The 13777-nt window shown below is 48.6% G+C and overlaps 1 protein-coding gene across 10 annotated transcripts in view; it reads right to left on the reverse strand.

Moving 5' to 3' along the window:
• Nucleotides 1-5450, reverse strand: part of LIMCH1 (LIM and calponin homology domains 1) — a 223720-nt gene extending 218270 nt beyond the window's left edge. For 3 of the 10 annotated variants that reach the window (XM_081208634.1, XM_081208633.1, XM_081208629.1), the window contains exon 1: nucleotides 5067-5446. In XM_081208634.1, coding sequence (XP_081064760.1) covers nucleotides 5067-5159 — 93 coding nt within the window. In that variant the 5' untranslated portion in view covers nucleotides 5160-5446. Of the gene's footprint in view, nucleotides 1-5066 lie in introns of all 10 variants that reach the window. The other 7 variants (XM_081208636.1, XM_081208632.1, XM_081208638.1 and 4 more) reach the window with 5 other exon arrangements.
• Between the last annotated feature and the right edge of the window lie 8327 nt (nucleotides 5451-13777).

The raw sequence follows: 13777 nt of genomic DNA on the forward strand, positions 1-13777 counted from the left end.
AAGAGTCGGACACGACTAAATGACTAAACAACAACAAGATTTAATACGGCTTTGAATAATTCAGCTCCCCGACATCATTGCCAAGTGACATAACCATCTGGTTTGTGAGTAGCACCAATCCACGATTTAGCACCAGGTGGGGAACCTTTTAAGGCCTGGGACTGCCTGGCTGATGCATGGATAATTCAAACCTGCTTTTTTTGCAGGGTTTGGTTGCACCAGACAGGTCTCTGCACAGCAGCCAATGTACAGGAAGATCTGTCCTGCTTTCTGAAACCAAAGCTCTGCCTGCCTCGCACCTGACTTCACATATGATGACATGTGTGGGACTAGTGGGTGTCATTCTCGGAGACCAGCCTCATTGGCCAAATGGGAAGGCTGGGAGACCAGGTTTGGCTTTCGGGCCAGTGGTTCTCCACCAGGCAAACTCACACAATCTCATCTCCAGCATGGCTGTGATGAGTGCAGAAGTTCTTGCTTCTGTTTTGGATTCCTCAAAACTCAATGTAACATCCCAACCCAGACTAACCTGCGGTTTTAAGCTGGCTTGTTTCAACAAGCCATGGTTAAGGTTAACCACGGTTTACCTGAGTTCAGAGGACACGGCGACCTGAGGTTAATCTAAAAAGAAAAAAGCAGAAGCTTACGATCTCCTGGAAGCTGCGCTCGAGAAAGAAAAAGGAACAGAGATAAGACAAGCCCAGTGCTCAATGTGTCTCATCCTCACCATGCAAAATGGCATTACATGCAAATACAGCCAATAAGTCACTTTGGTGAAGGAGTGAGTATGTTCAGGGTGAAACATTTCCCATAACAAATTAGTTAAGCCTTTAAGGTTTCGCGTGACTATTCATTCATTTTTCATTTGGCTCGGCCAAGTTTTTGTTTTGGTTTTTTTTAGTTGCCCACATTTGATCTAAACTAAACTGTATCTAGAGCTCATTTTGCCTGATCACATGTTCCAATTTCAGCAAGACTCGAACTGCAACACTGTACTGTACAAACTTACTTGGGAGTAAGTCCCATGGAACTCAATGAAGTCCCAGGCAAAAGTTGAGCCTAGGCTCCACCTGTAAGCCTGTCTCATCCCCTCTTATCAGTTGGTGACAAAAGGAGCTGTCACACTGTAACAAAGAAATTAAAAGCCCCTGCATTCTTGAAGACCTGGCTGACAAGTCCCTTCAATCACTCAACACAATAAACCCACATGCCTTCTGGTAAAGAATACTGTATCCCTCTCTTATTTGGCACTGAGGATCCAGGGATTTTGAATGGCTACAATGCGCAGGAAGGAATAAATCAGAAGAACTGAGGGCAAAATTATGTGCAAGAAGAACAGCCACATTTCTTTGATCACATATCTGTCCCATTAAAATAAGAACAGGGTGTTGCATGTACATAATGTTTTTAACTATTGGTTTTAGCATCAAAAGAGATATGCAGGAAAGTGAAGCAGGAAGCTCAAATTTGTGCGCGATCTCACTGCAAATCCACTGTATTCCCATTCCAGTTTGAGCTTAGAAATCCATACACGCTTGCATTTTGGTTGCAAAACTGCTGTTTCCCCTCCATAGTCATGGGCATGGGTCAATCCACAGTGTGCTTCCGACCCTCCTCTCTAATTTGCTGTTTCTTCTTCTTCCATTTGAGCACAAACAAGACATGTGCAAAGGTAGAACTTTACGTGCATGTGACCCTTTTAAAAAAAAAGATAGGAAGGGAAAATGGCAAGCGATTTATTTTCATTGTGCTCCTATTTATTCAGGTACTTTTTTGTCATTGTTCCCAGCATCCAATGTTGTGTGCAAAAACTGCATGAAGGTGGGACAGTCCAAACATGTAGGCGGAAGGCAAAAACAAAAAAGAGAGAGAGAAGCCAAATTCCCAGCTCCCCAAAGCTGGCAATTCCAGAGACATCATCATCATCATCATCATTATTATTATTATTATTATTATTATTATTATTATTATTATTATTATTATTTATATACCACCCTATACCCGGGGGTTTCAGGGCAGTTCACAGAATAAAATCAAGATATAAAACCACAAAATCATTCACAAAACGTTTTACAGATCAACACAAATAAGCTAAAGGCTGCTGTGTTACACGGTTTTCCTTAGTTTTGTGAATCTGAATGTTTAAACACTGTTTTAAAAATCTAGGCAGTGCTCATGCCTGGAGAAGCCTACCAAGAAATAGCCACAAGCGCCGCCAAATAAAAAATGAAGGTAAGGGGATACGAGGGGACACAGAAATGGGAGTAGGTGAGGGGGGAAATGATTCATTGTTTTATTCTTTTGCAAACTGCTTTGAGGGACGCGGGTGGCGCTGTGGGTAAAACCTCAGAGTCTAGGACTTGCCAATCGCATGGTCGGCGGTTTGAATCCCCACGGCGGGGTGCGCTCCTGTTGCTCGGTCCCAGCGCCTGCCAACCTAGCAGTTCGAAAGCACCCCCGGGTGCAAGTAGATAAATAGGGACCGCTTACCAGCAGGAAGGTAAACAGCGTTCCGTGTGCTGCACTGGCTCGCCAGATGCAGCTTGTCACACTGGCCATGTGACCTGGAAGCGTCTGGGGACAGCGCTGGCTCCCGCCCTCTAGAGTGAGATGAGCGCACAACCCTAGAGTCTGTCAAGACTGGCCCGTACGGGCAGGGGTACCTTTACCTTTACCTTTTAAACTGCTTTGAGGGTTTGTTTGGTTTAAAAACAACAACAACCAATCATGTGGTATATGTTCTAAAATAAATAAAAATCAAATTACAGTCGTACCTTGGAAGTCGAACGGAATCTGTTCCGGAAGTCCGTTCGACTTCCAAAACGTTCAGAAACCAAAGCACGGCTCCTGATTGGTTGCAGGAAGCTCCTGCAGCCAATCAGAAGTCGCAAAAGCCCCAACGGACATTCGGGTTCCAAAGAACGGTCGCAAACCGGAACAGTCACTTCCGGGTTTGCAGTGTTTGGGAGCCAAGGTACGACTGTAATAACACTAGAGCATTGTGGATGCTGCTCCAGGTGGCACAATTAGGTGTCAGATTTTGAACCGCATGTTGAATTATTACCAGGTTGGGTAAATCCACATTTGGAGAGTGGAAATGAGCAAAATTGCAGGTGGTTGAAGGGGGTGTCATGCGGACAACCCTGATTTAATGAGAAGATAAAGGTAAAGGGACCCCTGACCATTAGGTCCAGTCGTGGCCAACTCTGGGGTTGCGGCGCTCATCTCGCTTTACTGACTGAGGAAGCCAGTGTACAGCTTCCGGGTCATGTGGCCAGCATGACCAAGCCGCTTCTGGCAAACCAGAGCAGCGCACTGAAACGCCGTTTCCTTTCCCGCCGTAGCGGTACCTATTTAGCTACTTGCACTTTGACGTGCTTTCGTACTGCTAGGTTGGCAGGAGCAGGGAGCAAGCTACAGGAGCTCACCCCGTAGAGGGGATTCTAACCGCCGACCTTCTGATCGGCAAGTCCTAGGCTCAGTGGTTTAACCCACAGCACCACCTGCGTCCCATAGGCAGATTCTAATCCACACTGAAATCAAATGCTTACAAGCCCTCTCACTTTTCTCCTAGGGCAATTCCAGAAGTGGGCCAGGCTGGAATAAAAGCACCCAAGACAATGGTGCGTGGGGAGCTAAGCTTGGAGGTGAGCTCCCCTCGCCAACGCACCCTTTTGATATTGAACTAACATGCGAGCAACAATGTGACCCTCGAAATAGTGGCAGGTTTCTCTAAAAATGCACTTTCCTTGCCTACACCAAACAATTCAAATATTTTCCACACTTTTTATAGCCAAACTATTTCTCGTCTTCCCAGGCACAGAGAGTGGAGGTGCTATATATGGCTTTAGTTAATGTGTGCGCAAGCCTTCAGGTTACACAGAAGTCTGCTTCTCTGCTGGAAGAAGGCAGCCAAGGCTCAGTTGGAACACTAAAGTCAGTCTGTAAGAAACGCTTTTGGTTGATACTGATGTTCTCAGAGTGTCTCATTCTTGCCTCTTTGTATGGATGCAAAAAACCAACCACTCTGTATGGTTCCAAAGTAGAAGCATCATTCACCTTCCCCAATAGCGTGTTAAGGCCCAAAGCTTGTGCACGCCTCTAATAATAACAGTGATAATGATAACAATAGTTCACACATTAGAGGGCCATAATTGGATGTACTAACGACAAATCCCAGTGGTCAAAAATACGACTCTCCGCTCAGGTGTGCAAAGCAAAATAGGTGCATTATTCTGCTACCTGGAAGGAGCAGGAGGGGGAAATCACTATTTATACAATGATCTGGACCACAGTACTATAACAGTATAAACTATCGGAGATTATTTGATGTGGGCCACGTTCTCCCAGCCCTCAGCTGCCGCTAAGACAGCACCCTCCTGCACTTGAACCTGTCTGGATTATCCCATTTTCAGCATCCAGACCTGGAGAGTAGCTCTTTGCTCTGAAATCCCCAAGACCTCCTCCTTCGGAGGATAGGCGAGCTCTCTGCCGAGCGCTCCCCTTGTTTACCATCTCTCGTTTCGTTTCATTCTGCCCAGAGAGGGAAATAAATGCGATTAAGAGATTAGACTGCAAGGAAGGGCGACCAGAGGAAGAGGAAGAGCGGGGACAGGGAGGAAGGAGAGAGAGAGAGGGAGAGAGACGCATCCCTCCAGCCGCCTAAAAAATGCGCCCCGCGAACTGAACCTGCTGCTGCTGCTACTGCAGCAGTTCTTTCTGAACCTCACCGACGTCCTGTCTTTTCAGCAGGCGATGGCAACTCTGCACCATCAGGGGGAAACTGCCAGAGCCGGAGATGGGGAGAGGGAGGGGAGAGAGAGAGAGAGAGAGAGAGAGAGAGAGAGAGAGAGAGAGAGAGAGAGAGAGAGAGAGAGATGGAGAACCTTTGCGCGCAAAATTGCGCCTACTTCCCCAAACCGGTTGCCAATCTCGCGCGGATCGGTGGCCCAAGGCACTGCAGTGGGATAATTTTTGGCGTGGGTGTGGGGAAGGGGGAGAGCTACTGCAAAAGGACCCTATGCACGAAGGGGAGGAAGACGAGAGGTTGCTGGCGCTCCGTTTACCTCGATCCACTGCTGCGCTTCGGCCAAAGCTGGCTCCGGCGAGTCCCCCGGAGGCTGCGTCGCCTCCAGCAGCCCCGAGCCCGGACTGGCCATCTGCAAAGGCGAGCTGCGCCCCCGCTGCCGCAGCACGGAGGGAGCCTGGGCTCCGGCAGCTCTCGGCTCTCTCCCGGGGGCCGCGCGGGGAAAGCCAGCGGCCGCCGTGCGTCCCCAGCAGCGATGGGAGGAGAGGGCACCGCTCCGTGCATGCGGGGCGCGCTTGGCCGGTGCGCCAGGCTTCCTCCTCCCGCTGCTCCTCCTCCTCCTCGCAGCCGGCTGAAGATCTGCCTCGTCTCCTCCCACCAGCCTCCTCTCTTGCAACAGCAGCTGAGCGGAGCTGAGCCGCCGGCTAAAAATAAAGCGGCGGCTGCAGCAGCAGCAGCAGCAGACAGAGGGGAAAGGCCCTGCCAATGCCCAGGCCGCTGCCTCCTCCTCGCCCCCAAGCGGGAGAGCCAATCCCAGGCGCCCAGGATTCTGCGAGCTGCATCCCTGCTCGGGGACCACAAACAGGGCAGGCCTGGGAGATTTACATCTCCAGTTTCCCTCCAATACAGAAGGAAGGGGGTCTCCTTCTGGAAAGGCTAAAGCTAGCAAAAATCTCTCTCTATATAAAAACTTGGCATTAGAACCAGCAGGATCCATGCACAAATTGCCAACACCAAACCAACATTAATAATAATAATAATAATAATAATAATAATTTTATTATTTATACCCTACCCATCTGCAACAGGTCTATCAACGAAGACACAATTCGTTGTCACTAGAGTACCCTGGTGAAATATAAAGTCACACACCCGGTGCTATTTTTTGAGAAAAAGAGGTGCTGGGACATATCATGAATGCCTGCCTTGTTCTCTTACACAGTGGTACCTCGAGTTACAAACGCCTCAGGTTACAAACACTTGAGGTTACAAACTCCGCTAACCTGGAAGAGTTACCTCGAGTTGAAAACTTTGCCCCAGGATGAGAATGGAAATCGTGTGCTGGCAGTGCAGCGGCAGCAAGAGGCCCCATGAGCGAAAAGCACGCCTCTAGTTAAGAACAATTTCAGCTTAAGAACAGACCTCTGGAATGAATTAGGTTCGTAACTTGAGATTCCACTGTAATGGCAATGGTGTCCACCTGAGAGGTGCCAGAACCGAGTTTAAGCTGAAAAAGAAGCCCAGGCCATACCTATCTTCTCTCAGTTCCCTCTGCACATGCATCTCTTGCAGCCAGTCTTTAAAAATAAAATAAAAGCCTTCCCTTTGAAAAAAGGCAGATTTGAGCTTAGTCTTTTTCTGTTAGCCAAGTTACAGGCTAAGTATTGAATATCAAGTTAAATTATAAATGCATATGACAATTCACTTCCTTTTTGAATTGTGTTATGTTTATTTGCATTGTTGCAGTGTGAAAGATAGGAAGATTTTGTTTGTTTGCCACTCCTCAGGGATTTATTATGTGCCATCGCTAGCCTTTGGCTAACTAGTAAAGATTTGAACTTGGTCATTTCACCACCAAAAATCCCTGCCAACTCCAAGTTGCTTTTCTCTCTGCAAGGGAAAGATACAAGATACACACCCAACTTGTGCCTTAGACTGAAAAACCTTGGAGCCACAGTGCCATGTAGTAAACTGGACCATTCCACTGGTCACTTAACCAAAAATTCTACTCTGCCAGAAACTATTCTGAACCCTCTGGAGATCTCAGAGAAGGAATCGGGGACCTTCTGCAAGCAGAGCATAACTTTGTATACTACCGCTGAATTGTGGGTCCCCCATACAGGAACAGAGACTACAACACAAGAGAGGCAGTGTAAATATGCATCGTACAGGAAAATGACCCCGGCTAGATTCTCACATCCAGGTAAAGAGAGCCCAGACACCCTCCTGGATGAACCACAGACACTCTATTCCAGCCATTGTGTGTGTGCTGGGCCCGGGGGTTAACCCGAGCAACACGGTCCAGGCATAGGCGCCGACTCCATGGGGCCTGAGGGGGCCCGAGCCCCCTCAAAAATTCGTTTGGGAGGGCTCCGCCCCCCCAATAATCTCGGGCGCCCCTCCAGCAGAGCGCCGCCGCCGTCCCCCGCCTCCTCCCCACCTGCTCCCTCGCCAGCCAGCCAGCCAGCCAGCCGCGCGCCCTAGCCGGAGAGCCCCGGCCGTCCCCGTCGCGCAATCGGCTGGATCTCCCTTCAGCAGGCCGTGCTCACAACTCGGCCCAGGCACCCCCCAGCAGCGGATCTCCGGCCCAGCTGAAGAATCCGGCAACAAGCCCCCTCCTCCCCAATCGCTCCGCCGAAATACGCTCCAAAACCCCCCAGATAGGCCGCCGGCCACCAAGTCTCGTGGCGCCCTGAGCGAGGGTCTCTCCCCAACACCGCCACCTCGAACTGCGTTCTCCCGGCTACCCGAGCGAACCAGCGGCAGGACCCCGGTATGGGCCCCCCCAATATTTTTTATAAGTCGGCGCCCCTGGGTCCAGGTCCAGTCCCGAATCCAAGGATTCCATGAGGAGTCAGTCCAGCAGGAAACCAGGCTAGGTCAGGCGTAGGGTAACAGGCAGGTTCCGGCAAGCAGCAATGTTGCTCCTGCAACCTGGGGCGGGGTCTGGCAGCCTTTTATCTCTGACGGGGTAACGGCCAGTCCTGATCCCCCAGGGACTCACCTCCCTGTCTCGCCCGAAGGCGAGCACTCCTCCCGCGAGTACTCAGGTCTCTCCTTCTCTCAGACCTGAGTCTTCAGCTTGGGAGATGTTGGTGGGTTACTAGACCCAGAGGCTGCCTCAGCCTCTCCTGACCCAACTGGTAGTGGAGCAGCTGCACGTGATTGCCCAGCAGAGGGCACCGAGGTAATCCCCGCATCTGGAGCCAGGGCAGGCTCAGGCCCCTGACTCAGCCCAGCTGGTGCTTGTTGCAGGGGAACCTGTGCAGACTGGGGCTCTTCAGAATCAGGCCCCAGACTCGGTTCAGATGCCGCCTGAGGCAGAGGATCCGGTGTGGACCGAGACTCCTCCGGTTCCGAGCCCGAGTCCCAGGCCATCACAGTGTGCAAATGAATGAATCTTTATTTGCATCAGCCTTCGGCCATAGCAATAAAACAACAACACGATATACAAAGAATAAAAAGTCAGTTATATAAAATACATTTTAGGGTTTTGAATCAATAGTCAAATAGTGGATCTTATTCTGATTGCCCCAGCTAAAAACCCTGCAACCTTTGCTGTCACCTGCTCATCTTGATCTGCCAAGAGAAAGGAAACTGTGGCAGTGGCTGGGCGACCCAGAATGGACAATAAAAGAGGGGTGATAACCTCATTCCTCAGGTCTTTATAAAGAGTGCAAGCCAGAAGGACATGCACCACTGATTCGGTACTGCCATCTCCACAGGGACATAAGCATTTTTCGTGTGGAATCTGTTGGAATCGTCCCTCAAGTACAGCCGAGGGCAATGCATTGTGTGCACATAAACTCAGGCATGGTTCTTGCAAACAGCAGCCAACGTGCTAAGCACCTTCCCCGCCCTGTAACTCTTATGCAGAAGACAGAAGCTTTCAGAAATGGCAGCAGATCCCTGTGTGAGAAAGCCCCACCCTGGAAAAGTCTAACATCTGGCTGCTCCAGCCGCCATTTCCAGGCCAGGTTGATTTCCCCTGAAATTTGAAATCCAGGCCAGGATTATTTCCTTTGAAATTTTCTGAGCTTCCGAAATCGAGTCACAGGGAGGCAGCTGAAACATCTAAGGATCTGTGAAAATTGATATACACTTTTGTCCCTCCATAGAAACCTACTTTAGTATATTTAGAACCCCCCCAACTATATTACCTGGGTTATGAAGGTGCCCTAAAGACGTTAAAGCAAAGATTATGGGATAATGCACACAGTGACTTGCGATCTTGATCACACGCAGTCTGTAGTCCGCTGGCAGTAGGAGTGCAATAAGGGCATGTCTTTAAGTTAACATCTTACATTAAAAACCTGACAGTACCAAACTACCGAAGGCTTTTCACCAAAGCCAGACTAAATGTCTTTCCTTCTGCAGTGTTGGATGGCAGGTTGAGAGGAGTTCCCTACCAGGACAGACTTTGCTCGTGTGCTCAAGACATCAATTCCATAAAACATATTTTGTTGCACTGTGCAAAATATGAGCAAGCCAGGGCTGAACTTATACTACCCTTGCTGGTACCTTTCCCAGGAAAATCAGAGGCTCACTATGTTAGGTTCCTATTGGAAGACCAGACAAATGCTAGAACGTTAGCAGTGGCAAAGTTTTTATCGGTGGTTGCAAGAACCAATGATCCCTATATTCTGAACAAAATGCTTGTTTAACCTGGAGGTAGGCTATATGAATTGTGTATTGCTTTGTAACGATTTGTTGGGTCTCTGGACCATAATAAAGATTGATGATGATGATATATAGAATCAATGGCAAGCAGTCTCTAGAAATTACGCTATTAAGATTTGGAAGACTCCAAATGAATAAGCGAGCCTCAGTCAGGACTGTGTTACTTCAGGGCAATGGAATTCTCCTCTCTGTAGATGGTGACTATTGTAAAATAACTTGTGACTTGCGGATTGTTTGTACATCATCCTGTAAGACAATGGGGTTTGTGTTGGGGAGTCACATGATAGAATGCTCCTGGGGCAGGGACCAGAAGCTATCTTTCTCCCTGACATCTAGCATTTTACATGCGGGGGAATTTGCTTACGTTTATTTGCACAGAGCAACATTTCATTACACTGGTCCCCAACAGCAGCCAGTGCAAAGTGCATGAGATTGCAGCACTGAGTTTCTGTACCTGAGGACCTGCTGTGGATTTCCAGTAGTCTCTGGGGATGTGACTGAAATGCAGTGGAATCCCCTGCCTGTTGTAAAATAATTTGTGAATTATTGTTCGTTTATAAAAAGGAAAAAAGGTAAAGGACCCCTGGACTATGGGGTTGCGGCACTCATCTCACTTTCAGGCTGAGGGAGCCAGCATCTGTCCACAGACAGCTTTTCCGGGTCATGTGGCCAGCATGACTAAACCACTTCTGGCACAACGGGACACCGTGACAGAAACCAGAGCGCACGGAAACACCATTTAGCTTCCTGCCACAGTGGTACCTATTTATCTACTCACACTGCCGTGCTTTCGAACTGCTAGGTTGGCAGGAGCTGGGACAGAGCAACGGGGGCTCACCCCATCATGGGGATTCGAACCTGTAAGGCAATGGGGTGTCTTTGTGAAGATGACAAATTTAGGACTGGGAGCCGAGTGGCTGAAAGAGGCAGGCCTCCCGCTGAAGCAGCATGCCTCTGGTGAATATACTGAGACAGTCAAGTGTAAAGATTGAAGTGATGGCCAAGATAAGGCCTTATTTTAGTTTTGCCAGTGCTAAACCTGTTTCCCTTTCAGCCATGCAGTATCTTCGCTTCCCTGTTGCTATGGCAACGTGCCTAGAAAGAGCCTAAGCTACTGGTTACCTTTTTTTTTTACTGCCATCTGCCTGTGGCTCTGAAATAGCTTTCCCTCACCCTGTGCTCCAGAACAAATGATTTCCCCTTTAGTCTGACCCACATTGTCATTCTCTCAGGTGATGAGAGGGTGCATACACTCCAGAGGAAAGAACAACGACTTGTCCCCCCACCCAAGTTTCCTGTTTTCTGGCTGGCAAATTCCTTCATCAGTACAAGGACAATACAGCTAAAACAAGGTTCAGGTTCAGAAGCAGTGCTTTTAGGACAAATAAAAAAAATGAGGTGCTGGTACTGATATATTGGTAAAGGTACCATGTTAGTGCAAAAGTACCATGTCAGTTTTTTGCAGCTGGGCACTGGGAACCCGGGACGTGGGTGGCGCTGTGGGTTAAACCACAGAGCCTAGGGCTTGCTGATCAGAAGGTTGGTGGTTCGAATCCCCGCGATGTGGTGAGCTCCCGTTTCTCAGTCCCTGCTCCTGCCAACCTAGCAGTTTGAAAGCACGTCAAAGTGCAAGTAGATAAATAGGTACTGCTCCGGCAGGAAGGTAAACTGCGTTTCCATGCGCTGCTCTGGTTCGCCAGAAGCGGATTAGTCCTGCTGGCCACATGACCCGGAAGCTGTACGCCGGCTCCCTCGGCCAATAAAGCGAGATGAGCGCCACAACCCCAGAGATGGTCACGACTGGACATAATGGTCAGGGGTCTCTTTACCTTTACCTTTTTACTGGGAACCCACGCTATGCCACTTCATAGAAAGAAACTGTTTCTTTCTTTCTCACGCTAGCACTAAGAAGCAGCCTAGTTAAAAGCTCAGCTCTTCCATTTATTGTATTACTGAGGCTGTCATTTGAACACAGACCATTGATTCATCTTGTCCAATATTGTTTGCTGTCGTTGTAGTCCCTCCGGGGTCTCAGGCAGCCTCACCAGCAACTTGATATTTTAACAGGAGATGCTACGTCGCCTGGGACCCTCTGCATGTGAAACACAAGCTCTGCCCCTGAGCTGTGGCCCCTCCCCTCTTGTCCCCACATCCTCCCCCAATGCAACAGAGGAACAGCTTAGGACAGCCAGTGAGAACTGAGCATGCTCTGTGGCCATGGAATGCTAACCAACTGAAGGGGCAGAAGGAAAGAGAATGAAATGGAGTGACTGGAATGCTGAGAATGAGCATTCTGCGCTGCAACATTTCATTGCAGCGTCACACTTGTTATTCCACAAAAATCTAGAATAAGAACTATTGCTCTTACGCAGTGCTTGAAGAGCACTGATCAATGTCTTCTGTTGGCAGGCAACAGGTGGTTTAATCCTGCTTCTTCCAATCCTGATGAATCCCCTTAGACTCTGTGCCCATCTTCTTCTCGGCAGAGGAAGGCACAAGAATAGCTGCTGCAGCCACTGTTAAAAGTCTGCTCGTCTTGGAGAATGGCTGGGACTGTGTGCTTGTGGTGGCTGAACCCAGGAGTTCTGGGTTCCTCTGTGACTCATTTCTACTCACGGGAGAGAGAAAGTGCTTTTGCAGAGATGGACTCAAGCCTAGCAGACACATGGCAGGGAAAGGGGATTTTAAAAAAGGGGAACGAGGAAAAGAGGGAGGACATGATTCACCGATCATCTCTACTAGCTTCCCACAACTTGAATACTAATTCTGTAGCAGAACAGTTCGTGTTTCCATTTCCTTCTGCTTGAGATCGAATAGACACACCAGATTTTTCCTCTCTTTTTTAATGTAAAGAGAACACTCCAAGGCCTGGGGGAAATGTGTAAACAGTGATGTAGCATGGGCTCAAAACACAAAATTTCAACACCCAGTACTGCCTCAGTACTGCTGCATGCTTGTCGCTGGGCTCTGTGGAACCAGGAAGTGAACCCTACATACAATTAAATGACTCTTCTTTTCTTATCTCTGCAGCTGTGGTCTCCTGGGTGACACAGACAGGTGGATGCACATGTGTACTCCGTTTCCCCCCTGACACAAAGCCCTGGGCACTGGGAACCCACGCTATGCCACTGCATAGAAAGAAACTGTTTCTTTCTTTCTCACACTTGCGCTAAGAAGCAGCCTAGTTAAAAACTCAGCTCTTCCATTTATTGTATTACCGAGGCTGTCGTTTGCACACAAACCATTGATTCATCTTGTCCAATATTGTTTGCTGTCGTTGTAGTCCCTCCAGGGTCTCGGGCAGCCTCACCAGCAACCTGATATTTTAACAGGAGATGCTACATCGCCTGGGACCCTCTGCATGCGAAACACAAGCTTTGCCCCTGAGCTGTGGCTCCTCCCCGTATTTTCCTTCCATCGTGCAGATATATGCTGCAACTTTGCAACGCAATAAAGACATCTGCTGCGGTCCGCAGCATTTGCCTGCTGGCACCTGTTTGTTTATTTCTGTCATGCTGCCTTATGTCAGAGTCACACACATCTTGATAGGCCATTAATCCTAGCTAGCATATTGTCAAGCTTGGCGTCAGCAAGCTGTGCGGTTCAAGATGCAATGTATCATCTCGTATGCTTTTGCTCTTTTGGCACTACTCTGTGATCACTGCTCATGCAATGGAAATGTCAGACATAAAACCATCCTCAGTAGTCCTCATGAGGCCATTGAGACCTAAGAAGTGTCGTGCAGTGGTTGACGTGGAGGACTTAAAGCAGGAAGATCCGAGTTCCCATTTCTACTTGGCAATGAAGTTCACTGAGGGAGCTTTGGTCAGTCGCACTTCCTGCCTAAGCCTTCCTCACAGGCTTGTTGCTGCACTAAGCTCCTTGGAAGAAGCATGGAATAAAATAACAAATTATTATTATTATTATTATTATTATTATTATTATTATTATTATTACCACTACAGTGGTACCTCTGGTTGCAAACGGGATCCGTTCTGGAGCCCCGTTCGCAACCTGAGCAGAACGCAACCCACGTCTGTGCATCTGCGCATGCGTGGGTCGTATTTTGCCGCTTCTGCGCATGCACATGACGTCATTTTGAGCATCTGCACATGTGCGAGCGGCGAAACCCGGAAGTAACCCTTTCCGGTACTTCCGGGTCTTTGTGGGACGCAACCTGAAAACGTAACCTGAAGCAAACGCAACACGAGGTATAACTGTATTATTATTACATATTATTATTATTATGAATAGTTATTATTACAGTGGTACCTTGGTTCTCAAATGCCTTGGAACTCAAACAATTTAGAACCCAAACACTGCAAACCCGGAAGTAAGTCTTCCGGTTTG

The sequence above is a fragment of the Podarcis bocagei genome, assembly GCF_964188305.1.
Source record: "Podarcis bocagei genome assembly, chromosome: 9".
NCBI classification, from domain to species: domain Eukaryota; kingdom Metazoa; phylum Chordata; class Lepidosauria; order Squamata; family Lacertidae; genus Podarcis; species Podarcis bocagei.